Source organism: Excalfactoria chinensis, chromosome 13 (assembly GCF_039878825.1).
Source record: "Excalfactoria chinensis isolate bCotChi1 chromosome 13, bCotChi1.hap2, whole genome shotgun sequence".
Classification (NCBI taxonomy): Eukaryota; Metazoa; Chordata; class Aves; order Galliformes; family Phasianidae; genus Excalfactoria; species Excalfactoria chinensis.
In genome coordinates, this window is record NC_092837.1 from 10,471,246 (window position 1) to 10,498,141 (window position 26,896).

General features: G+C 38.7%; 1 protein-coding gene across 1 annotated transcript; it reads right to left on the reverse strand.

Annotated features, from left to right (window-relative positions):
• Nucleotides 1-2,052: 2,052 nt before the first annotated feature.
• ADRA1B (adrenoceptor alpha 1B) lies at nucleotides 2,053-26,896 on the reverse strand. The gene is made up of 3 exons (XM_072348261.1): nucleotides 26,766-26,896; nucleotides 15,664-17,236; nucleotides 2,053-3,179 (listed from the first exon to the last, which is right to left on the reverse strand). Exons 2-3 carry the CDS (start codon nucleotides 16,622-16,624, stop codon nucleotides 2,617-2,619), a joined length of 1,524 nt encoding a protein of 507 aa, XP_072204362.1. The 5' UTR covers nucleotides 16,625-17,236; nucleotides 26,766-26,896; the 3' UTR covers nucleotides 2,053-2,616.

A 26,896-nucleotide genomic window follows, 5' to 3' on the forward strand; every position in this document is an offset into this window, starting at 1 on the left:
GGTATCATATTTTAGGATGGTGTGTCAGGCTTTCTCAACTGTAATCCCTGTGGTCCTTCCTTTAGATATATGTATTTCATTCTGCCTCTGTTTTAGCAATCAGTGTGGTTGTTGCCTGTATCTTCATTGAAGCTATAGCTGGAGATGAATTAAACTCTGCATATGATCATGACTCTTCTGATGAAAGAGAATATTCTATAAGTGAAACACATTTTAAACTGACATGAAGAATCCATCCTCCTTGCATTTGTTACAGTTATGCCATGTGGGCTTTCTAATCTTCAAATTTAATTGGGGAGTTATGAATAATGAGGCATAATTTGTTAAAATGCTATCTGAAGTACATACCAGGTGCTGCCCAAACTCATTCTCACTTCTTTCTATTATCACAGTTTGCTGTGCTGGAGCGCACAGTTTGTCATTTCTTCTGTCTGATGTTCCAGAGGTATCAGATGATCCTATAGGATGTAGCCTAATGAATATGCTAAATAAAATGGGTCTGATGGTCCTGTCTGTCTTAGAAAGGACAGAATACATGTGTTTTGACTTCCTTTTGTTATTTCTAACTTCTTGTTGTCCAACTTGAACATTCATTCAGCCTGAACAAGCCTTTACCCCTTCTTGTTTTTCCTTCTATCAGAAATATCCAAAGCAGAGCTTATTTTTGTTTCCTGTTTACTTGTCAAGGCAGCATAACACAGTCATGTCAAGGAAGGTTGTTGCCCTTTACGCACTTGCCAGACTTAGGTTTTAGGAAGGGAAGCACTGCAGGGTAGGGAACCCATGAATCTTGAGCCATGTACTAACGTTCATGCAGTTGAAATGTGCCTCTCCTGCTAAAAAGTTGTTATGATTTGGAGATCAGCAGTGCAATGTCTGTAGGGGAGTGGGTGAGTCCATACTGCTGTAGTAGCAAGGCCTGGTAGCCATCGTAGCCCTGATCTTTGTGGGGGAAAATACTGGTGTCTGTCTGCAGAACACCTTCATATCTCCTCTCTCTAAGGCTTTATATGACACTCGTCTTGGCAGTGTCAAGATTTTGGCCTCAATACGACCTTGGAACATGATTTTCCTATCTTTGCTGACCGAACTGGGAGATATTTCATCTAACCGGAAGCCACATCCATCACTACTGTCTTAATTTGAGAGTACATGTTTGAGGAAACAAAAGGAAATGGCTCTCCCTTGGGACCTAACATCGTTTAATTATTCCTGAGTGTTTTTAGTACGTCTCTTTGTGGTTTGCTCTCTGTTTCTAGCTATACAAAAACATCATTGAAGTTCTTAAGAAAAGTCACAGCTGGAGGAATGAACGTAAATACTTGTTTTCACACTTTATACCACTTAAGGTAAAAGAGAAATCAGTCATTAGTTTCATGATTCACCCTTATTTGCAAGAGATGAGACTTCCAGACATAAACTAAGATGTCCTTGAAGATATTCTCCAGAATTATGTTACGTACTTTGTTACTGAGCTTAAAACTGTTAATGACAGTGAAATTCTAACACTATTGCACTGTTTTAATACCTTCTCTTTTTATCTAAGTGACAAAGTAAAAATACAAATAAACAAAAAATCTATAAGAGCAATTCTAGTTTCAAAGTGTGCTGAAACGACCAAGGACTCATTCAGCATATTTGCCTTTAAGCTGGGTTTTGGTCCTCCAGCGGTCAGTGCTCTTTTGTGCTCTGTTCACAGCACTGTTTATGAGGGATTTGGAGGAATTTATGAGTGTTGCTTTTATAAATCAGATCTTCTGGTAGCCTGTGTATTTTTCAGGACGTTTACTGATGTGCTAAAATGAAGACTGTGAGCTCTGATCATTGCTGGTATTTTCAGACTTTCAGAATAGAACATGGTGAAGCAAAGAGGAATTCATAACCCTTGATCGTAAGGGAATCGTGGCAAGAAAGCAACTGCAGAGAGTGTCAAGAACCTCCTAGGAGTTACAATGCTAAATTTAAGTGCCACGCGTGTTTTATTTTAAAACTGAGATTGTGAGGAGGAAACTTGTCTGGATTCCAGTTCCATAGTAATAAGTGCAAGTGCTTAAATTGTTGCGAAATTACTTTAATCTTTGACATTGTTTTCCATTTCTAAAGTGCTAATGTACAGTGAAGTACAACAACAATCAGAATTTTACAGGCAAAATCAGCAGCAGTTAGTGCTTTGGAGAGGTACAAACAACACCGTACAACTGCATTGCTCACTTCCACTCTCAGGTATCCTAACATGCAGCTAGCACATGTGTACACACACTTTCATACATGTTTCCCTTGCCCTCCCCATATTTATACATTCTTTTTACGTACATGTGTGTTTGGCTGTTTTACAGTGCTACCACAATAGCTGAATCATTGGCTGTGCACTTCCCTGGGCTTATCCAGCCACTTATCTGCATTCTATATTTGTTTCAGTAACCTCTTTGGCAATTGATTAGGAATATGGTTAGCCTCTGGATTGTGCCATTCTTGTCATGGCAATCTGCCTGTTCCTCATCGACTTCCTTCTAGTGCCATACTGAGAACTGCAATGATCTATTTCTTCACCTGGGATAAATATCAGAGGTTGGTGTATGAAGAGAGCAGAATTTGTGCTGACTGATTAGAATCCATTCATTCCAGCGTGATGTTTGTTCTACAGTCAGTTTGGCCATTCATAGTATCACAGATGTCCTCGTGGTCCCCATTGCTGGAAGCTTGGCTGCTGGCAGTAATGTGTCCATTGCGCTCTGTTAAGAGGTTGAAGGTAAAGAATTGGCATGGGTCCTTTTGCCTGCTGCCTTCTTGTAATGGGCTCAGGAATGAGCTGGGGTTTTTCCATTCCTGGAATGTACACATTTCCAAATGCGGGTGAGTGATTTTGCTCAGGTAGCCAGGGCTGGGAGATGCTGAAGATAATGTCCTTTGACTGCCACTTAGGAAACTCCCGCTGTCTTCCAGAGAGTCCTTCCGAGGGTGTTCAAAGGAGCACCGATTCCAGTTCCTGTAGCTGTAGGCCCACCACCCCAACTGCTTTCGACGGTGGCACTGACATTTTAGAATCTGTATGAAAGCTCTCTTGAACTCTTTGCTTGAGCAAGGGTAGATGATTGGATTCAAGCAGCTGTTAAAGTAGCCAAGCCAAAAAATCACCTTGAAGATTATTTCAGGGGGCTTCAGAGCTGAAAACAGAGATCCTGTCCAGAAAAAACAAGCAGACATTATCTGAGATAATTGATTTGCTTGTCTAGGAAGGGTAAATATCTTGTCATATCACTGTTAGAATCAGTTTGCTAAAAATCCTTGACACATGCTGCTTTCAGTTTTGGTCTTTTGACAGTTAGGTGTTGTTTATATTATTTTTAAAGCTAATGAGGAACTGCTTTATCTACCATCCAAAAGCTAAAGAAGCATGTCTTTAGTGTAGGATTAAAATAAAGAGGAGTCTTTGTTGCTATATGTGTGTCTGTTGCACTTATTGTATGTGGGTGGAAGATCAAGCACCCATTATCAAAACTGCTGCGCAATGCACACATGGATTAAGGCCGTGCCTTCTTCAGAGAGCTGTTAAATGTCACCTTCTGAAGAAAATATCTAGATGTTTCCAGGCTTTTCAGAAGGCGCGTGCTCAGACATACTTTATCACTTCTGTTCTTTTGCACCCTATAAACATTACCCAGTTCAGCTGGATTATTAGTAGGCTACAAACATCTTGAAAACAGAAGTAAATTTTGGTAGGTGACATATCCCAGCCAGTCATAAGAAAAACCAGGTGTGAACCGAAGAAAGAGATCGTTTAGTGAATACTTCCCGTTTTGTTAACAACTAAATAGCGTTGCTACAGAGGGTGCCCAAATGAAAACCTCATACTGGGAAATAAATGTTGTGGTTTTGTATCATTGAAAAGATGGAATTGATCAACTAAATTTAGCAAATGGTTCTCTATAAATACAGACATTCAGCAGTTGTCCAGCTGGGAAAACACCTTTGTGCCTTGCTAAAGTAATCAAATAGCAGTGGTTTATGGGACATCCCTCTTTCAAGAACTAGAATTAGATTTTTAGAGTCTTTTCATGTGGGAGACGATGCTCAAGCCAAAGTGTTACATCCCTGTAAAGAGGATCTTTTACACTGAAATGATTTCAGATTCTCTGGTCTGTGAAAGCAGCTGAGTCAGTTGTGGCTGTCAGGATGCCTTAGTGGGGAGGGGTTTGATTCTAGGCATGTTTCCCATCTCATAGCAATGTAGAGGCCATGGCTTGAGCCTCTAAAATATGCAAAAGCATTTCTCAGTGACTTAGTTAAATAGCTCTTGTGTCACAGCAGACACTGTTTATGTGGAAGACAATTCTGGCCTGGCTGACTGTATGAATTTGGGTTTCCTCAGCTCACAGACAAGCTAGAAGGAGATAAGTATGTGTTGTTTATCAGGTGGTCACTGTCCTCCTCTGTCACTGTGTCCACTGGTACCTGATCTGGCTCAGAAGAGAAAATTGGGTATAAAATGGCATTGACTCTTTATCCCCCTCACTTGGTAACAGAAACCAGGAGAGATCCTATGAATTCAGAATAATAGGTTTTCTTTCCCTTCGTTGTGTCCAAGGACAAATAAAATAAGCTATAGAGATGAAAACTCCGAGCCAGTGCAGATAAATGTGTTGTGATTGTTTAATCTTATACATGAACCGAATACAACCATGTACTGTAAAGACTAAGAGACCAAATGGGGGGGGAAAAGTAAAAAGCTGAGTGTTGAAAAATAGCTAATCTTCGTAAACTGCTGAGAGGAATATGTATTCCTTATGGAAAAAAGGTAAGGAGCTTACATCTGTCTCTTACAATAACCTGTTCTTCAAATGTCATTTGACAAAACGATAGCGGATTATTTTCAGCAGCTGCACCAAGCATTTTCAGAGGCCTTTTATATTAAAGGGCAGCAACACAAAAGAGTAGAGAATTCTAGAAAAATCGCCAAGCCCTGATTGATTATTTAGAAGTGATGATGACCCAACCTGAGTCATTAGCAGATAAAATTTGGGAATACATCAGTTTGGAAAGCTGCGTGGTGGTGTCCTTTAAAAATAAGGATCAGCGTTTAGCTATGATAGTAGGAAAGGTCTGAAGTTAAGACACTTGGGAACAAATTGCAGGAAGTTAACAATCATGGAACACTACTTAATTATCCGCTTTTTCCTATCCACAATTTCCAGTGGAAATTTGCTCATTTAAATTATAAAGAAGCCATTAAATTAAGTTTTGACAAGAAGGTGAGGAAGAAGTGTGCTCTTCTGTACAAGGGGTATTAATTTGATTAAAAAGCTATTGACTTATAGACTTTTGTGAATTTCTCTTATTTCAACCTGGTGTATTAAAATTGGATAGAATTCTTAATTCTTCTACACTTTCTGGTACGTGTACAAATACATAACTACATATATATAGGTGTATGTACTGCTCTGAAGGCAGATTAATTTTGTCTGTGGTACAATGTATTATTACATCTTAGTGTTTGGTAGACAGGTAGGCAATGATTTTAAGCAATAAGAGAGGTTATTGCAATCCAGGTGAGTTTAAGTTCTTAGGTGAGGGCATGTTTTACTTGCAGTCAGATGGCACTTCTCATCTGTCAGTCTGTAAAATGCATCTCTGACAATGTGGGAGCTATATGCAATGGCTATGTGAACTCAGCAAAACCTCTTCTGTGAAGTGATCTATGGCTAAAGAAGAGGACCACCAGTAAAACCTATAGATTCTTTGGAAGACAGTAGTTTGCAGTACATCAGGGTGAATAAAAAGAGCCAAAAGGAGACCCAACAGTTTATCTTCAATATTAAAATCTGCAAATAGGAAGTAAATGAAGTTGGAAGTTTTCAGTGTCCACTGTGGCTAATATAGGAAGCACAGTGATTTGAATTGCAGTAAGATAAATTGAAAGGTACTTTCAGGCTACCAACACAGGAAGATTCTGGAACATGCCACCTAAGAAAGATATAAAATTTCAACCCTGAAGGCTCTTAAAAACAGAGTAGACATACATCTACTGATCTGTGTATAGCTGATCCAGCCTTTGGGTTGGAGGATGCCCTGCATGACCTCTTCATATCCCTTCTAGTCCGACTTTCTCTGATTGACTCTGCAGACTATAACTTTGCTCATCAGGAAAACCTCATGGCTTAAATTTTTGCAAGCCAGCAGAGTTTTGCATTTGCAGTACTGGAACCTCACTGACACTGTAATCTTAGATACTCTCAGTAAATATATCCACTATTTAAGTTGAGGATTAACTGTCAGAAAAATGGAATGTCTGACTGATACTTCTTTGGGCACTTATTCTCTGCAGGGTTTTAGAAAGTTTCTGAGATTTTGTGTTCAGTTCCTTCTTGCTGGGTAGAATCCCAGCCCGAGTATATTACAAAGAGAGGTGTGCTAAGTCATCTAGAAGGTGGTTTAGTTGGAAGTAGTTGTACATGCCATGTACTTGCAAGCAGTTTAATTTCGTTACTATTATACAAAGCTCCACTGCCTTTCATAATATGAAGGTATGAAAAATATTTTGATTAACTTGTACATTTTTAAGATTACTCTTTTCCCTACATTGCTCTTGTAATTAACAACCTCTTTTATTTAACTGCACACATGCTTTTACCTTATAATTAACTTGTCAGAAGCAAACAACTGTGGGTTATTTTGGTACCCTGATAAAGTGGGGAAGCTAAGCTTACTAGACACACTCTCTAAACATCAAATTAATATTTCTTCCTCTAATCTCCAACTATTTTCCCATCACAGTCTGATAAACAGATTAAATATTTCCTTGTTCTGATTTAGATTGCTTTTCAAAATGGTTGGAAAATATTGCGCATGATTACCTCCTCAGTGATTTATTTGTGGTGGGAGTAGCCAGAGTGACTCTTCTTCTCCAAATTACCTCCCTCCTGATGTTTCATGTTTAATGGTTTTACTCAAAGGGATTGTAAGGTTTTTATCCTCTTATTTTTCTGTGCTAAACACTGTGATTTATTAAACGTAGCACCAGAATCTTCCCTTGGTTTGCACCTTTTACATCAATGGAGTTTTTGCAGAGCCTATACCAGGCAGAAATGCAGGACAGAAAATATTTCAGAAACCCAGACTGAGCAGATTTTATTGTATTTTGGCCATTGATTTAATCAGTTGTGCTCAGCAGGCTTGACAGAGCTATTCTGTTTGAAAATATACTGAGCAAAAGCAAATGTGGTGGGAAGAAATTAAGAAGTATTTTATTTTATAAAAGCTAATTTCATTTAGGGTCTGTCTGGTTCTTTATAGCGAATGCTTTACTATGCTGAAAGTAAGTAAAGCACCCTCAATGAGATTAGGGAAAATCATGAGAAACAACTTGGCATTTTAGTTTTCTTCACACATTCTGCAGAGTAACTGGCCAGAACATCACTGTGCTATTAAAATTCAGAGCCCACTGGAGTCAGTGGGCATACTTGAAAGCCTTTGTGAAGACTCATAAAGGATTTAGCGTAGTTTGGAACAGTCTCTAAGTTAAGAGGTTGAACACCAGGAAAATCTGGACTTGTTTCTTCATGATAGCCTTAATAAAGGAAGATCCTTCACTTAAGCAAGCTCTGTATGGAGGTGAAACACGCATGCACGCATGTAAATGCACATGCACGCTGCTTTCTCATATTCTTTCCTGCTCTGTTATTTTTCTTCCATCAAAATATCTGCTCTGTTGCTACCTCTCTCCACTGATCTCTATATGCGTACAGAAAGGAGTGTGGGAAAGTTAAGACCTTCTATTTAAGGATCCTTAATGTAATATTTGGCAAGGTTATGTTGAAAGTGTACACAGGACATGTCTCAGTTTCCACTTCCATTTTATGGGAGGAAAAATTCAACCAGCCAATGCTACCAACCAACCATTCATCCCCTCAAACTACTCCCAGGAGAAGGGAGAAGACCCACTATTCAGTTCTCTGGTGATCAGGTACTATTGCAATTATCTGGAGTTTAAGTCTTAACAAGATGATTTAAGATAATGTTTATGAGTTAAAGAAAACTTTTGAAATTGCCTTTGATCTCTCTGTGCCGCTGCACCCTGTGGGCTATTTCCAGCCACACAGAGGAAGTAAACAACTGTGGATAATGACCAACAGTTGTTTGTGACACCAGACAGTCATTTGTGAAACATCCCTAGGTTCTCTTGTGCGGTTATATTTCCTCTGTTCATCCCTCATGCAAGGAATATGTGTGTGTGTGTTTATACTCAGGGCCAAAAGCTGAGAAGTTGTTGGAATTACAGAATATTGCAGTGGGGAGGGATTTCGTGGAGTCTCTTGTCCAGGCTTGTTTTCCAAGGAGGTTCAACACCACATTAGCTCCCCTGAAGCCTTCCCTTCTTCAGGCTAAAAAAACCCCATTCCCTCAGACTCCCCTCACACAGCAAACTCAGCCCTGTGATATCCTTGGTCACCTCCTCTGGACTCTGGTTTATCATTTCCTTCCCTGCAAGACAACTTCTTATATGGTTGCACTATTCCAAGCATGGTCTAATGAGTGTTTAATAAAAAGACATTATAATTTCCCTCTAACTACTGGTTCTGTTCCTGTGATACAACCCAGTACATTGCCACCTTGTGTCTGGTAAGGCTGTGAGTCATCTTCATGGGAGGGAATATTCTGTGTGTGTATTTTCAAGAATGCTATACAATTATTATTTTTACCTATGGGAAGCAAGCTGTTTATTTATAGTGGTCCAAAATTAACCACATTCTCCTTAACTATCTGCCTTCTCTTTAATACCCCTCATGTTTGTCTTTTTTCTACTGTGACATGTTCACTTCCCAATTATTTCCTTTCTTCTTCATTTTTAAATACTTAGTTTTCCTCTCATGTCTCATTTAACTTCAAACTCCAGCTGCTACTCTCTTTTTCTAATTGCTTTTTGCTGTGATAATTGATTTTCTATTAACTAAGCATTCGTCGTTAATTTATCTTTGATATCAGTTAAGTCTGTGAATTACTCAGAATTATCAATTGTGTTCAGAATGAAGTATTTGATGCTTAGATTAGGGGGTGGTCAGTCATTTGATGACGAGTACTGTGAACTTCATAGAGTAAAGGAAAGAAAGTCTCTCTGAGTAAGTTTTGGGTTACCAGGTGCTGTGTTTTCTATCAGTTCACAGAAACTCATATTTCAAAACCTTCTAAATCTGGTTCCACTTAGGGTGGGGGCCAACCTGGGGTGGATGCATGATCTTGTTTACCGGAATAAATGTTGCATTTGTTTTTATTGAAACAGAATGGTCTGGAGTTAAGCCCTATGCTGGGTGTCTATTGATATTCTGTAACAGCAGATGAACTATAATAAAATACGTTGTGGAACAATAATGCAGCAGAAGGAGAGCATCACTGCGCAGGTTTTTATCATTATTTTAATCTTAAAGAAAAGCCATAGAATTTGGAACTTTGAAAGTTCTATTGTAGAATTGGTTAAGGGAACCTTGGAAGACAAAGGCATCCAGAGGAGAGAATTATTCTATTTCGCTGCAGCATGGAGTTGTATGGCTGGAGTTACATCTGAATTTTTCAGTGTTCTCCAGACCCGCTGGTAGCTGTTAGTGGCTGAATTACTGCCACTTCTTAATGAACAGGGGAAGCTGAAGTGATTCATGTGGATAGCTAGTAAAATTCTCCCCATAAAAACAATAAGCTGCATTTGACCACAGCTGTTATGAGCTTACGGAATGAGGGAAGGATTTTAGTCTTGTATTTAATCTTTCTGTGGTCCTTTTTACCACTTGCTTAGCCAAGTCAACATGCCAAGGTTTTAAAGCTAACTGGGTTTCTCAAGCTCCTGATTTCTTTCCTTCCAGCATTCAGTGTTTGTTTACATTCCCTTGGACTTATTTAATATAGAATAAGAGCCCATGTTTACAAACAGCAGAGTACAAAACAGAGAGAAGGGTTATAAAATTAAGAGCTGATCAAGCTGGGAGAGCCTGCAGGCCTTCTAGGGGAAAGGGTTAGGATAACAGTGGGGAAAATAAAAGAAACTTGAGAAATAGGAATAGCATCCAAAAACAACTGAATAACATTTAATAAGGAAAATGAAAGAGTTAAATTACTACCACAAGCCTGTAATGACAGTGAGCATTTATGTGTGTCTTTTGAGGACACTGATGTCTCTTTGGATTGCCTCAGGATGTGTATTAACTAAAGTCCTTAATTCTTGCCCATCTAAGGCTTGATCCTAAGCAAACAAGTTCTGAAGCAGGTAAATTAAAGTAGCAGACATACATGACTGCCAAATCTAATACATATATATATATATATATATATATATATAGCACCTACCTTTAAGGAAATATGACAAGAGAAAAGCCTCAGGAAAACATTTTCCTTGCTTTCCTATAGACTGGGAAAGGTTACAGTTTCTGTTTTCTTATCCTAATTAAAATCCACAATTTCTCACCATCCGTACTATCATTATCTGATAAAGGATGCCTCATATTTCAGGTGAACAAACTATTCCTACAAGACTTGCATTCACAACAGCTCAAATCCAACATGTCTAGAGATTTTGTTCTGGTCTGAAGTCCACAGCTGCCCTTTCTACAGCCTTTTATGAAAGATGCTGTTGTTGCTTAAATCCTGGAGAGATGAAAATAAATTTAATAACATAGGGTACAACAGACGATTTGCAAGATGATATTTGTTGAAGGTACAGAGAAGTTAAATAGGAACTTTCTTTCACCAACCCAGAAAGAAAAAGATAAAGGAAATCTGCAGTTTAAAAAAGAAAAAAAATAAATAAGTAAGCTGGCAGAGCAAAGGCTTTTCATACCTTATGTACAGCTGTCCTACTGGCAAAAATTCAAAGTATGTCTTAAATAACAAAATATAGATATAGGAGATAAGGAAAATATACAAGATTTGGGGGGAAAAAACAACAACCATCAAGCACACATAGAATTTTGACAGAAATTCTGTTTGTGCTTCTATGTAGATCTGTCTCTTCTCAGCTCAGAGTACTTGCGATGACTTACACCGTGGAGAGAATTAACTTTTATTTTAACTGTGTTGCTCATGCATAAATACTGTAATCTCAGGACCTAGTTTAGGAATAAACTCATTCAGTACTCCAAAATATATGGTAAGGACAGAAAGAAATAGTATATTTTTGTTATTAAAATTTTGTCCAAAAGAGATACAGACTTTTGTAGCTGCTGGCTAGAAAGAATATGAACCAAGCTTATGTTTGTTTTGCAGTGATTTAGCTGATCAGAGAAGTCTATAAAAGCCACCCTATGTCTGCTGACATTTCATATGTTATACCTGAATACATTCAGTTACTGGGTATACTTTAGTGTCTTTTTCTCCTCTTCTCACTTTTCAATTATAACGGAGGCAATCTGTTTGGGGCATCACTGGCTAACAACAGGATTGTGGCAGGGAACTGAATAATACAGAGATACTGTATGAACTTCCATTATATTTTCTCCATTGTTATTTAGAGACTGATCATTACTGCTTTTCAGTTTCTAGATGTCACTTGAAAGCCCATGAAAATAGCTCTAAATATTACAATGGGCTATAGAGCAGAACTTCAGTGAAGATACAAAAGAAACATACATTTTTATTCCTGACTGTATTTCACAGATAGGTGCACTAAAGAACATACAGCTGATGTCCTTAGAACTGTCTGCAGAAGTATAACTTTATTCAGTGCTTTCATAATGACTACCAACCTGAACAATGGCACGTGTTTGCAGATTGGGCAGAGGGTCAGATTGCAACATGTAACATTAATTTCTCCTTGTCCTTTATGACCATTACCTAAGATCTAGAGAGTATGGCTATTAAGAAAGTAGAAGGCGAGGCAAGACAAAATGAGATGGAAAACAAATCAGGCTTGAAGCCTTGCAGAAAGCAGAATCCAGTAGCAGTGGTGGACCCTAATGGCTTGGAGTGTTTCCCATGGGAAACTCAGTGACCTAATTTGGTATTCTAGTGCAGAGATACAGAGGTTCGCCTGACGTAACATAAATCTACATACTGTACGTGAATAACATTTTATTTTAAGAATCATTTTGTATTGGCTGACCAATTAGCAGCAGATTTTTATGTTTTTTATTATGGAGAGGTTTGAGAAATGTAATATATAAGAGTAGTCAAAATAGTTGTATGTTTGATACGAGACTCTTGGGATCTTATACCACTGCCAGCTAGGTTTCAAGAAGTTTGTCTCTGTGGATATCAGTGGATAGTATCACAGGTTTTGTAGGAGCAGGGGGGGTTGGGGTCTGAACTTAGGAGTGAATAATGCTCTGTTGATCTCTACTGGAGTCAAGCAATGGGCTGGGGAAGTTGGTATGCTTTGGTGAAAGTAGTGGAGATGGTAGGTTTGTGTGCACACGTGTCTTGTGTGAGGTCTGCAGCTGGGAGATATTGGCAAGTCTCGTTTAACAGGGATGAGACTGAAGTTTTATCTGTTAGCCAAGGAAAAACGTGATCTGTCATTTTGGGTGCATTTTTTAAATGAAATTATTGACATAAAGTTGGATCTTCCTTTGTTTAAAGGTGGAAGTTTTAATGCATATAGCTACAGGGCTCTGCTCTTTAGATAAAGATAATCCATTCTAGTTAACATTGTTCAACAGTGCATTTTTAGTGGAGCTCTAAAGGCCAAGAAAGGATTTATATGAGGGGAAAGAAAAGGAAGATTTACTTTAAAAGCACAAGATATTTACTCTTCACAGCTGAGTCACTGAATTTATAGTACAAGAAGTTGTCTCAAAGACACATATGTCTTCATTTCAATTTTTATGCTGTACGATTCTGAGCAGCAAGGTGAAAGTTTACAAAGCTGTGAGGCATACATAAATGAGCACCATGGGGCTGTTCTGTAGCTCTGTTGCTACCTGGAAGGAATATCTGGAATAAAAACCAATTTTCTCACATTATTCTGAGAAGTTTTGCTGCATCGAGTGTTTCTTTATGCTAATACTTTCACAGTGCTCAACACCTCATGCTGTCTGTGCTCTAATTCCTCTCTGTGGCTTTATACAGAGAGTTTTCTTTGCAAAGCCTTGTGATTCTTGCTTGAAAATCACCCTTTGTTGTGGAATATTTATTCAAGCAAGATCCATGCTTTCAACACCACATCAGTTCCCAGAGTTTATCTGCCATCTGATGCAATAATGCTTTGTCTGGACTATAAAATTGAGTAGCTGTATATATTAATGTGCCACAACCAAACAATTATAATTTTGGCAGGGCAACTAGTAGAATATCTGAGAATACTTTTGACACGAGAAAACTCTTTCATATAAACAGATTTACTAACTCATAGCAATCCTTGTTCCTGCAACACTCCAAAACAGACTTATCAAATGTGCTGCAGCTGAATCATCAGAAGTCCAGAGCTACTCTGCTAACACCACTGTGCAGTCATTGCATTACTGAGTGAAACAAGGCACAAATTTTAAAGATGCAGATGTTATGATTTAGATTGATTTTTGTAGACATAAGGCATGAAAAATACAGGCTAAGGAAGAAGCCTTTCACTACCCTGAAGGTAAATATCTGGTCTGAAATTGGAAGCAGAAGTGACATTGTAGTTTGCAGTTCTGCAGTGATGGGTGAGCAGATTGTGATTGGAACAGTCCAGGGCACCTGTTGAGAGTTTTGTAAATCACTGATACAGCTTGGACTCTACATTGCAGTATTGCCTGTTTAAATACATTTGGATATTTTGTTGGATACTATGAATATCTTTTTTTACCCTCCTTCAATAGCAGTTTTTTTCCCACTGCACTAACGGTGCTAAGACGCTTTTTTTCCTCTGTTCTAGTATTAACTATAACAACAGCAGCTCTGCCTGACCCACAGCTCTGTGAGGCGCCAGGAGCTCACAGCTCTGCAGTGAGCATGTTGGGATTCACTGGCACCCAAGCTGTGCTGGGTCAGAGCCCACAGCAGCGGGTCGCCCTTCAGCCTGCCAGGCACTGCTGCCTGTGGCTCTCTTCCTCACTGATGGCTTGGACACAAGTGAGATGGGAGATAAAGGAGAGATAAAATCATACTGTGACAAACTATAAATTCTTCACTCTTGTGTCATAATCAGTCACTCATTAAACCTCCCGGTAAAGAACAGAACTTTTGCAGTAACCTCCCAAAGGGAAAACTGACTCCCTTCCAGAAAGCTTAATTGTTTGTCATATTGTTTGTAGCCTGTCACTAAAATGGCTTTAATGTACTTGTTTGCATCTGTGTTTCCTGAGTAGCAGCAGTAGCAGTATTGGCTTCTGCTAGCAAGGATGTGTTCTATTGCATTCATACTTGCTTTTTATTCCTCCAATAATTCAGAATCTAAGAGGAGATGCTAACCTACATCTCCTATCAGGACATCATGGCCTACTAGATACATATCCAGTGCTACTGCTGGTAACACATGGGGAAAATAAATTTCTGTTCATTTAGGTATGTATTTTTGAAATACTTGGAAACTTGTTCTATGTTGTAAACTTTCTTTAAAGAGACAGCACAGGACTTAAACTTTAGCACCCAGAGAACTTTGCTCACAATTTTTCTTCTGATTGGAATTTGTAACAAGCTCAGCATTAGCTTTATGTAGATCATGAATTATGAAGACATCAGCTTTAGATACACTAAGCTAGAGACAACAGTTACTCTTCAATACCTCCAGCAGATGTGCTGTGGTAGAGATTCAGTGAAGTTGTAGTGTCATTTAGACTAGAAATTATAACTTCAAAGCACTTCACCAGGACCATGCTGTTGAATTTGGCTTAGTTTTCTACAAGTCTCTAAAAGTAATGTTAATAAGGGCTGCTTCCCCCCCCTTTTTTCCCTCCCACCTCTTTCTTATTTAGTCTGACAGTTTGTCTGTGTTTCAAAGAAGTGAATTTTGAATAGATATTTTTCAAAGCATAGTAATTCAATATAAACTGGTCTTGAATTGTCTGTCTTTGGAGCTGATGCTGGTATTAAAGACGATGCAAGCAGATTTCATAAGGATTTGAAATGCAGTGTGCTGTTAAAGGCTGAGCTGTCAATGCTTTAATACTATTTTGAAGTTTAAAGTTGCTGTTACAGATGCACTTAACAATCTCCTGGAATGCCTGAACTGAGACCTATTGAAACCAAAGGGAGCGTTTCAGCACAGATCAGTGGGCTTCAATATATTTTTGGGGATTTGACCAATGAAATTTGAACTGAGAATCAGAACTCTTTCAGCTTCCTAAAGCTCAGAAGGGTTTTGCACCTCATCATCTGGTTAGGCCCATTTTCACATATGACACTTTGTAATGTCCAAAGACTTTCTGTTTTTAGCTTCCTATACAAGCTAATTCAGCCTAAACAAAACCCACCAGAGAGGATTTTATCTGTAAACTCTGACAGCATTACCCCTTGATTTGACATCACTGAGGAGGGCTCAGCTGAGCAGACTTAATGCAGACTGCACACTTTGCAAGGCTGCAGCATGAGCCTTTAAAAAAGCCAACATCAGAAGTAAATTACTTTTCACTTCCCACCCTTTCATCTGTTCACTGCAGCTCTCAAAATGGTATGTACTTCTCATTCAGCTGATTATTTTCTGTGGGATTTTTGTAGTAACCAACTATGATCTTCTTCTCCCTCCCCACAGTCCCTTAATTACCAACTTACCTAGTGGCAGAACAATGAAGAAAGGTAGCCAGCACAAGATAAACATGCCAACCACAATTCCCAGTGTCTTGGCTGCTTTCTTTTCTCTAGAGAATTTTAAAAGTTTGAGAGCTAAGGAGTTTCTGGGATTGTGCCCCTTGGATTTGTTGCTGTTTAAGGTGTCCTCGTGAATGTTCCTGTAATGGATCCGTAACGTCAGCTCCTTGGAGTTGGACATTTCTTTCATAACCCCAGCTTCCAGGTTTTTTGTAGTCCTTTTGGCCACTATGTAGACCCGACAGTACATCACGAGGATGACGATTAAAGGAATGTAAAATGACCCCAAGGAAGAAAACAAAGCGTAGAATGGTTCTTCAGTGATACGGCACTCTTTATCATCTTTGGGTGCTGGTTCTTTCCAGCCCAAAAGGGGCCCAATAGAAATTACCATGGAAAGGACCCAGACACCTAGGAGAGCTAGAATTGCTCTTCTTCTTGTTACCAGAGTTGGATATTGGAGAGAATAACGTACTCCTATATATCTATCTATGGAGATTGCACATAGACTTAAAATAGAAGCTGTACAGCAGAGCACATCAACTGCTGCCCAGATATCACAGAATATCCTCCCCAAAACCCAGTAGCCAAGGATTTCCAGTGTAGCAGAGAATGGAAGGACAGTAAAACTCAGCAACAAATCTGCTATTGCAAGGTTAATTATGAAATAGTTTGTAGGGATTCTTAAATGTCTATTGCAAGCAACAGAGAGAATTACCAGAATATTACCTATGATAGCAAAGAGTATAAAGGCACCTAGGATGAGCCCCACAGTTATCGCCCTACTGATATCCAAGGTAGGCGAATCCAGGTTGCTTGTTGTCTCATTGGAGCTGTTTGCAGAAAGATTGCCACTATTTAATGCAGGCACTTTCAAATATCCAAGTATTGATGAATTGGATTTCTCAGCAAGGTAGGTACTCATCTTAAAAATAATTCTCCATAGCAGGTTATGATTGGATCCTGTGAACAACACGCAGATGGTTGAGTTCAGTTGGAACTTATCTTTCCACCCAAGAAGTTGCTGCAAAGCCTCCGCCAGGTTTGGATTGAGAGCTCATCTCTCCAGCAAGCTGTTAGCTTTCAGCACGTAAAACTTGCACAGCGTGAAGTCCTCTGAAGCCTGTCAGAAATAATAGCCCGTTCAAAGTCGCATAATTTCTCACATCAACTCGTTTAAACAGAAATTAGCAGGCAGAAGTCTTGGCTGGATCTCGAAAGTAGCTGTTTTGATCATGACGTCCCTGAAATAGAAGACAGGTTTACTGCTTTCCCTTGTGTGGTTCAGTTGGAAGGATGCCCTGTTAGCCGCTGTGACATGCGTCTCCGAGAGGGGTTTGTCAGCAGTCGGGGCGCTGCGGGAGCCGCTGCCTGCGCTCACTGGCTGCGCCGCTGACATCACGGGGCGGCCCCGGCGCAGCGCTAGAGGGCAATGCGGTTCAAGTTAAAGCTTCCACCTCGGAGTCTGAACGCTGAACGGGTGGAATCCATCAGTCTTAACTAAATCGTTTGCAACGTAGGAACTTGGATTGAAAACCTTAAAAAAAAATAATAATTAATTAAATGCGACCATTTTCATTATCTGAGGAAAACACAGTCAGGAGGATATGGTGAAAAAAGCAATCTTGGTACAAAATGATGTAGCACCTTTTGGCTTTCACTCACCAAAGGAAAAAAAAAAATAAAGTCTTTGAGTTTATTTTGTGATCAAAGCAAACCTCATAATATTTTAGAGAACTGATCATCTCCCACTAAGGAGAAATAGGTTCCAAAAATCTGTTCTATTCCTAGATTCAGTATTTAACAATGGCATAGAAATGTGTATGGAATAGTTTGTTTCTCGTGGTAAATTTTGCACTAATGTAGACAAAGTAGCAGATTATCAAATCTCTAGCAAGATATTTATGTTTATTCTATATTCCTGTGTACCAGACACAGCTGTGCCTTCATCTCTTTTTCTGGCTTGATAACTTTGGTAAAAACAACTGTATTATGAATCCCAATCTTGAACAGATCTGAACATCCTTAACTACAGCCAAAGTGAAGGCAGTGAAAATTATTCAGTCATTTTTCAACATACTCTTTATGCTAAACTGGCATCTTTAAATGGCTGTGAGATCACTGAGACAGGACCTGTTGTACAGCTGTTACAGCTCTGGGAATACCTGCAATAACCTGTAAGAAAATAAGTCAGTAATGAGTGATCTATATTTTTACTGCTGCTGGTAGCATTATCGTACTGGAAAACGTGTGTAGCTTTTGGTCACTAGATAGGGAGAAATATAGATCGTTGTAGCCTGATACTGTTAACAACAAGTGGAAGATTAGCTGAACATATAACTGCCAAAATACTGTTCTTAACTTTCTGCCATCAGATTATATTTTACAGCTGTTGTCTGAAGTGCTCTGGGTTACTGTGTATTGATTTTTTCTGTTACAAAGTGTACTGTGTTTAAAATAAAAGGTTAGTTCTTAATAAGGCAGCTATGGCTGAAAGTTGCAGCTGAGTGCTGGTTGTAAAGGGCAAATCACGTAAACAAAAACCCTGTCTGAATTTTATTTGAAGAATATATGGCAGATGTTTGCATAGCCCTTCTCTACAGCAGTGACTATAGAAAAGCACGATCACTTGGAGACTTTTCTTTGAAATATTTACAAGAATGACATGATAACATGCCGTGGAGTCACTGAAGAGAAGAGGAACAAACACTCAGTTTATGAGCCAACCTCAGCTCTTCTGTCTCTGCAAGGCAGAGTTTTCATTGCTAATGAAAGCAGTTAGCAGCCTTGATTTTAGACACGCATCATTTGCACTTATCCATTCTCACTGGACTCTACCTGACCTCTCTGTTTCATTTGTGATTTCTGATTTCATTTCATTTCTCTGCCTTGTTTGTTTAAACTGTAAATTCCTCAGGCTAAGGGGGCTTGCTCCCGTTGTGAAGGTGTAATCACAGCTTGCTGAGTACAGCTCCCAGTGCAAAGGGCTGCTTGGGTAGCAGTGTCCCAGTGGGGATCAGACAGCCTGCAGCTAAGCAGATCTACACAGGTAGATCCTACCTAATGGTTAGATGCCAACAGAGAATATATACCTACCAGGTGTTTCATATAATTTATCTTAGTTCTTTGATTTAATTGGAAACCTGTGACTGAAGAAAAACAAGGCTATAGTGCCAGAAATTCATTCTGGATTGAGTAGTATTGTGAATATGCTCTCATTTGATGTAAACGGTCTTGCAGTATTAGCACAAACCAGAAAGCCTTCCTCCCATGGAAGACATGACAAACAAGAAGCAATGAGGAGGGCGGTGCATGCAGCTGTTGAAGCATCCCACTTCCTTGCCATCACCTCCTGTATTAAATTTTACCAGAAAAGTGGACTGAGGAAGTGGGATAAGTTTGTTCATTTATTCCTCTTTCAGTTTTGAGTATGAACGTGGACTCGTGTGATGCATCGGATGCATCTTTTCTGACAGTTTGGCACTAGATTATTTGCTATATAATACATCTTCTTTGTAGGTGGTGTCAGTCATTAAAAGCATATTGATAAAAAAGATGAACCTCTTGGCTGTTTTCGCTATTAATCTCTGTGTTACTTACTCAGATGCACTTGTTTGATTACTTGCTTTATTAGTTGCAAGTTTTATAAGAAGCTTCTGGTCTTTCTGAACAAATGCTTTTTCTGAAGTGTTTTTTTTTTTGTTCCTGTCACAATCCCTGGAGTATATTTAAAATTCTCACTTTGATCCACAGTATTTACTTCTTTGATTTCTATTACAGTTGATTAGCAAATTGTTGTCCTTTATAAACCTTTTGGCTTAGCCAGAGGAGTGCAAAATTCCCATTGACACAGAAAATGTGCAAGGTCATAGTTTGTAGCATTTCATAGTTAAACAGAAGCAAGTTTCATTTGAAAGCGTGCACAAACCTCAAAGCTCAGGAAAGGAGAAATTTCTGTGATAAGGAGAGTAAAAACTGCATTCCTTTAGCTTATCGACCCCCGTGATTTGACCATATGGTCCATCACCACTTTTAACACCCACCTGCTCCCTAGAGTTGGGGAGAAAGAAGAGGGCAGAGCATTGGAACTCAGAAGATGGCGTCTGTCACCTTCCTGCAGCTCCAGTAGCAGCTCTGACCTGTATGCTCTCCTGCTACAAAAGCAGAACAGCACTCATCCATTGGCACCACTAAGCAGCTGTAAGCAGGCTCCTTCTGACTGCTTGAACGAGGTCATTGGGTTGCTGACCTTCAAAAATTCCTCACTGTTTCTCCCTGCTCCATGGTAACATCTGCATCTTCCCAGGAGACGACTAAAACAGCTGCAGGAATAACTACAGACAAATATCACCAGAATATGGGGAAAAAGTGAGAACTTGTGAAGTCTGGACTTTTCTTCATGGTCTGCTGGGAAGCTGGCATAGAGAATAGAATTTCCTTATTATTTATGACCCTCTTATCAAATCATGAGGACAACTTCTTTTCTGCTTTTTGTTGCAGAGACTAGCAGTGAAACAAAACAGTGTTCTGTCCTGTAACATCTTCTATTGTAAAAAAAACAAAACACAAAAAACAACAAAACAAGTTTCTATAGGAACAATCATTCGTGGTTTAGCTATAAATTGCAGGTCTTTTCTTAAGGATCTTCAGCTATTGGCATTTAACAATAGCACATTTCTGGGAGCATCAAAATAAATTCCTGTGGAGAACGAAAATTTCATTTTATGGTACCTCCTTTGACCTTTTGTATGCTGGCTGTGATCCCATAAACTATGGGGAAATTGCAGAGCTATCAGAAGATAGTATTAGCTGACAAGTTGTTCTGACAAACCACAGTGTAGTAAAAAGAAGCAACCAAACAAAGAAAAACAAACCTTACTAAATTACTCACATAAAGCGTAAGATCACTTTACTAAAAGAAGAAAAAGCCATAAAGCTGTGTTTGATGATGTGCAGGACTATGGTGTTATACCCACTTTTTAAAATGCAAAATAGTGGGAAACTGTCATAGATTATTGTAAAGGTTGTATATGTAAAGGTGCTTGCAAAAACATCTTGTGCTCAGTGGGCTGATGTGATGGAACAACCCCTGCTTTGCTACTGTCACTGTACAGTGTGTAGTCTTGATTGGATTCTTCTGTTCTTCTCTTATCTAGAAATGATGCCATTACACTGCAGTATGTCTAACCCATAAATGGAGAAAGGGAAATAAATACTTTTCAAAGGATTTTCTCCTTTCCTGGTGATTGATACTTCCCATATGTATGTGTGCTTTGCAGGAAACTGTTACAAGCATAGATGATAGCCATTGCTAACTACACCTTGAAATTAGAAGGAAAACATGTGTTAGGTTTGGAAATCCATCTCTAATTCCATGAGACTTTATTATTTAGGAGCTTATTCCTCTACCCGAGACAACCTAAGAATATTCAGCTGGCAGTGATGAGAGTTAGCTTCATTGCTAGAAGCCATTTGCACAGGAATGAAACTTTATATAAAGTGAACAGCACTGTTTGGAAAATGGAGGATCCTGGTTAACTGGCAGTGTAGGTTACACAGTGCTCCCTGTAATGAATTTCTACTAATGTCTGATGCTTTGGCTGATCGGAAGTTCTATTTCATTTCCTTCTCATATTTCATTCTTCCTTAACAGTCACATTTTCCCTCAGGCTTGGCTATGATCATTAAAACTATGTTTAGATTCTTCTATAAACCTACTGACTTGTTAGCAAAGAACTGATCTAAGCTCCAGCAGTCTAAAAATTATATACCACAGTTTGGTAGGGCTTAGATGTCTAGAAGATGCCCAGATAGTAAGTCAGTGCCAGCTCATGACAGACATCACATTGTATGCAGGTGACTAGACAGCTTGGGCCATTGGAAGGACTCACACTTGAAATGAAACCTGACAGCTAGTACTAAACAAATGATTCTGTTGTTGGTGGGTGTTAGAAAACAGACCAGTAGCAAAGTGTGATGATTGGATGTGGCAGGCTTGTGCACCTCTACATAGTGATAACCTGCACAGAGGCCATCCAAAACAAAATGGAAATCCCTTAAAACATGCTGAACATATATGAGGAAAGAGGACTTCTTCCTGACCCAACTACAGATGAGTCCTAAGCCTTCCTGAAATCTAACTTGTGTAGTCTTTGCGAATTTTAACCCAATTAGAGGATGTTTATGGAAACCAGATGAGTTTCCCTGTTTTGCATGGGCTGTTACTCTGTTGAGCCCAACAGTGGTGCAGCCCTGGCTGCTGTTTCTCCCAGAAAAGCTTTTTTGCCTGAGCACTGACCTGTGGAGAAGGGAGATGCCAGGCTCTCCTGAAGGAATCCTTTCCTATCCATCTGCCTCATAACTTGAATATTTTAGAGTAGAATTACAGTGGAAAACTTTTGGGCTCAAACACCACATTGTGGTCTGTCCTATAACATAAAAATTAAAATTAAAATGAATAAAAAATAAAATTAAGACTGCCTAATCTTTTTTTTTTTTAATTATTATTATTATTTTTAATTAGAAAGGGCACATTGCTAAATATATTCCTTTAGAATAAATAAACCAGTCTACATCTAAAATATTTAACATGACATTAAAAGGACAGAAATTAAATGCTGAAAGAGGAAAATGTTTTTAACACAACACATAATTCATGTTACTCACTGTCATAAAATAACATTGTGCCAAGAGCTGTGCAATACTAGAAGCAGATAAGACATTAATGTGGCTAATGAAACAATCACTGATTAACTAGCTAGGATGACAGCCGAGTTATAAATCTCCATGCCTCAGGAAATAAACTTGAAGGTAAATTCAGACTGGGTAGAACCGTCTCATACTGGCAGGTTATGTCATAAGTAATTAGTCTCATTTCTGTGACATCCTCAGAAACATTTATTAATTCTAAAACTGAATTGATGGGTGGAGAAGAACATCTGTGACAGAGCAGAAATGTGACTGGGGAAGAGATTTTTCAAAGATATTTAGCTGCTTTAATGCTGCAGTTGCACTGAGTGGAAATTTGTGCTGGCTTGGTGATTTTGACCTTCACAGTTTAGCACCAAAACACCTTCTTGGCCCTTCAGTGCTTCTGAAAAACTCCTCTTGGAACTGTGCACCAGAGCCAGGACTGCTTCTGAGCCTGCTGATAACCATTCCTTTGCCTTTAAATATTCAGGTGGCTTATTTTGCCTCTAGCAAGTCGTAGCAGTTTGGGTCCCAAAGTACTTGAATGTCAGCTTGGGACATTTTTATAGAAGGTCTGTATTTCCTTTAAAAAAAAATAAAAATGACATAAGCTTATTTCTCATCTCAGTCCATTTCATTAAGTTCTGATCATGGTGTGCACACAGTGGTACTTCATGCCATCTTTATTGCATTCAGAGTTTGCAATTGCAGCATAAATATCTTATTGCTGGTAAGTGGATGGGGACTCACTGCTGTTAAACTCTGAAGTTCATCTTGCTGTGGCGATACACCAACTCACTCTGATGCTTTTTTCCACGATAAAAAGCCTGGGGAGGGCAGTGGATGAGTTTTATGTGTGCAGTGATACAGGTCTTAATATACAGACTCTAGAACTTCATTCAAATAACTTGACATGAATTTATAATCTAATTTTTGTTTTTCATATATGTGTACTTAGATATACTTCAGGGTATCATTATTGGAACTGATACATTTATTTATTCTTAAGGAAGCTTTTTTTACATCTCGTTCTGTTAAAATATGGATATCTCTGTAAAAAAAAAAGAAGCAATTCTAGGTTTTCTATGCTATTGGTTTCCTGTTGCAGTTAAATATGTTAGAAAAGCTAGGAACTTGTATTTCTCCTCCATGTCTCAACAGCTACCCTGTCTTTCCTTTGCTGAACTTATTGCTGAGGAAGCAATACTAAGAAATGGCAGAATTATTTAGATAAAGATAACTGGCAGATAAAAAGCTTCTTTGGTCAAATATTGAAAACATAAACTTAATAAAGAAGATGTCTTTGTTGTATAAGGAGGGAATGAAAGAAAAAGAATGTGCTATGTTGGCAAACAGCAAGAAGAGTTGATGCAGTGACTTCCATCAGACCTACAGATGTGCTGCTCCTAGTAGTCTAAGCAAGAAATCTGGTGTAAAATCTGGAAGTTTTAGAAAAAAAAGTCTCTTTTGTCTCTTTTCTTAGAACGACAATTAGAGAATCCTACTTAATTAGTGAATCAAGATATTCCTTCCTCCATAGTACTTTAGTAAGGCTCAGCATGATAGCTAGGTATTCGAGTATTACATATTCTCCTGCTTCACACTATTATTTTGAACACATACAAACATCTCATTATGTTACAAATATGCAGTAGTGGTTTCACACAACTCACAGTAAATAGAAGAAGTGCTCTCTACACCTCTTTTGGAGATGAGTGGAAGGGTAGATTTAATTTAATTTTTCAATATTAGCCAGCACATCAGTGACAACTGAGTACTCAGGAGCTAGACTACATGTTTATACATGGCACTGGGAGAACTTCCAATTAAAGAATTAAATAGAAGTTAGTATGTATTTTTTGTTAAAATGAACAATAGATTCTTCTTTGAATTTATGTTAAATCTGTGTGAATCTGCTACGTTTTCCACATCTTGTTCCTGAGAGAGACCATAAGAATCTTCAGTGACTCTTTATTTCTTCAGAGTAAAATTAGGTGAAAGGAAACATCTTTCTTTTGTCTTCTTCTTGTCAAGATTTGAAATGATTACATTTGCTATTAAAGCTGATACGAAAGATCTATTTAATTCTAATTAAATGTGCATTAGTGAACTGCAGTGTTTATTGTCTCATGGTTGACTGTAGGAGGACAATGAGAACAGCTTTGTTTGGTAGAACTAAAACAATCTCTGTTGCATTCATATTCTTGTAGTTTCACAGAGGGATATTGCATATCTGGCTGTTCCTTATCCACACAGTTCTTGTGACAGTACAGGAGAGGGTAGATAGTTTTGGAATCATTGCATAGCTGAGCACAAGTCATGGAAGATCAGCGAAATATGTGAGAGTGAAACTGCATGAATATGTCAGATGTATCAGAAGTATGTGGGGGGACATGCAATGGGAATATTTTGGCAAGTCTGAATGTACCAATGTATGAAATGTATGAAAAAAGACTAGGCATATAGTAACATCCTCAGAATGAAATTAATGCTTTGGGATATTGCCAGTGATGTCTGGCCCCAAAGTTGCTCAGTTATACAAAATCCATTTCAAATAAATAGGAAATTATCCTTCAGAAATAATCTGTTGATGAACTCTTATGCACAGCATACACTGGGTAATTCGTGTCCCCACCAGGCGCTGCTGCTGCAGACTTTGTCCTTTTCCAAGTCTATTACTCAGATTAATATTTGTAGTAATTAAGAATGACAGTTCTTGACGCCAGAAACAAACGTATCTGTTAGAAAAAAAACAATTCAGTAAGGCGTCGACTAGCTTACAAGTTGGAGATGCCAAATGAAGTCATTAGACTTGTCAGTCAGTATGGCACCAGTCTCCTGATTAGCAACTTTCCTTTTTTGGACAGGAATCGTCCTACAAGTCCATGGCTTAAGGAGACTTAGTTGTAACCAGAAGCTACTCCAGCAGTCTCTGGTTAAAATATAACTCACCTTTGTTTAAGGACATCTGAGGAAAGCATTCTGACCTACTTCTGACAGGAAGCTAGTCACAGCTTCTTCTCTTCTGACCTTTTGGAATGAGCATGAACATTTGCACGTGGTGAAGATAATGGAGGAAAAAATGCTTGAGAATGACTCACTGAAATTTCTGTTCAGAAAGCAAGATCCAGAATCCCGGGAGATCTTTATTTATAGCCCGACCAAACTCAATAGAGAGTTTCAGGAGGACAAATGAAACTCTAGGAGAAGCTAAAGTAATGAGTAATGATAACTCAAATATTCTATTTCCATTGCAAATTATGGCAGTGAAACTACAAGAGAGCTAAAACAATCTTAATTCTGCTGGGCCCTGCAAGAGGTTTTAAATATATGCTGGATAAAAGGACATGTTTCACTTGTTGCTTTTCCCTCCATCGAAGCCCTGCAGCAGACATCTAGAATAGAAACAGCTACAAATCTGGAGAATATTTAGAATAATACTGCAGTCTGCATTTCATCCTTGTGCCTTTTTTTCCGTTCTGCCACCTCAGAGTGTGATATTACTGTAAATGTATTGAAATAAATTCAGGGACAAAGGGCCTTCACAAGGCTAAAATCAGGCTGCTTCAATGTAACATTCCTATCACTCTCATCTTGACTGTAATCATAAAGTAACAGCAGTGAGAATATAGATCCTGGACTTCTCCAGAGCTAACACAGGAGAAAAATGTTCCTGATAAATGTGTTATTTAATGGAAGCAAATATTTGCCTGTTTATATGTGAATGATTTGCCTGTGTGTATATGCAACAGCAAAGCACTATCAAGTTAACAGAAGTGTAAGATACATAAAGAATGTCATAAATATGTAACACAGTTCCACAGCCTTTGGGCAGTGGCCTCATCTGGCAGCACCAGCACTCTGAACCAGCACCCCACCCTTGCTGCTAGGCTGGAAAGTGAGGAGATGGTAATTGTGGTCTGTACCCTTCTAATGGAGTGCTGCCTAAATTTAGTGCTACTCTTTTCCAGTGCCTTAGTTTCCCAACGTTTCATATGGAAATGATGGAGCCTATTATTTAAGTAAAATGCTTTCAGATATTGGGCTGAAAAGTAATAAACACCTAGATAACATTACTTGCTGGGGATAAAATATAATTCTATGAAAAACCAGGCTTTCCCCCCTTCCCATGTACACATACATATTCTCAGACCCACCTTAGTAAAAGTGTGATTTTCTTCTATTTATACTTACAATCATGATTCCTATGCCTTCGCTTCTGCTAGAGTGAATCTTACACTGAGCTTGTGCAGCCTTTTACGCATACTAACAGGGTGAGTGCCTGTTCGTCTGTTGTGTGACTCTGAGGCTATTACAGAGAAAAATAACATCAATGCTTAAAAATAAATGAGCAACCGAGAACTTTCGTGATGTACCTGTCTCTGTGACGTCCTTCAGTCTTGGAAAAATGGAGCAGTTGGAGATTCACTGGGTCTGTTTGTAGGTGGATGCATCGGGTGCTGCGTGTGCTCTCTCTGGCTGTAACAGGAGTATTTTTGGAATGGAT

Excerpts from the sequence above, each read along its gene's own strand:
- ADRA1B (XM_072348261.1), bottom strand. The coding sequence starts at position 16,624 with ATGAGTACCTACCTTGCTGAGAAATCCAATTCATCAATACTTGGATAT. Across the intron at positions 3,180-15,663 it reads CTTCATTGTTCTGCCACTAG|GATCTCTGTTTTCAGCTCTG; the intron begins GTAAGTTGGTAA and ends TTTTCTGGACAG.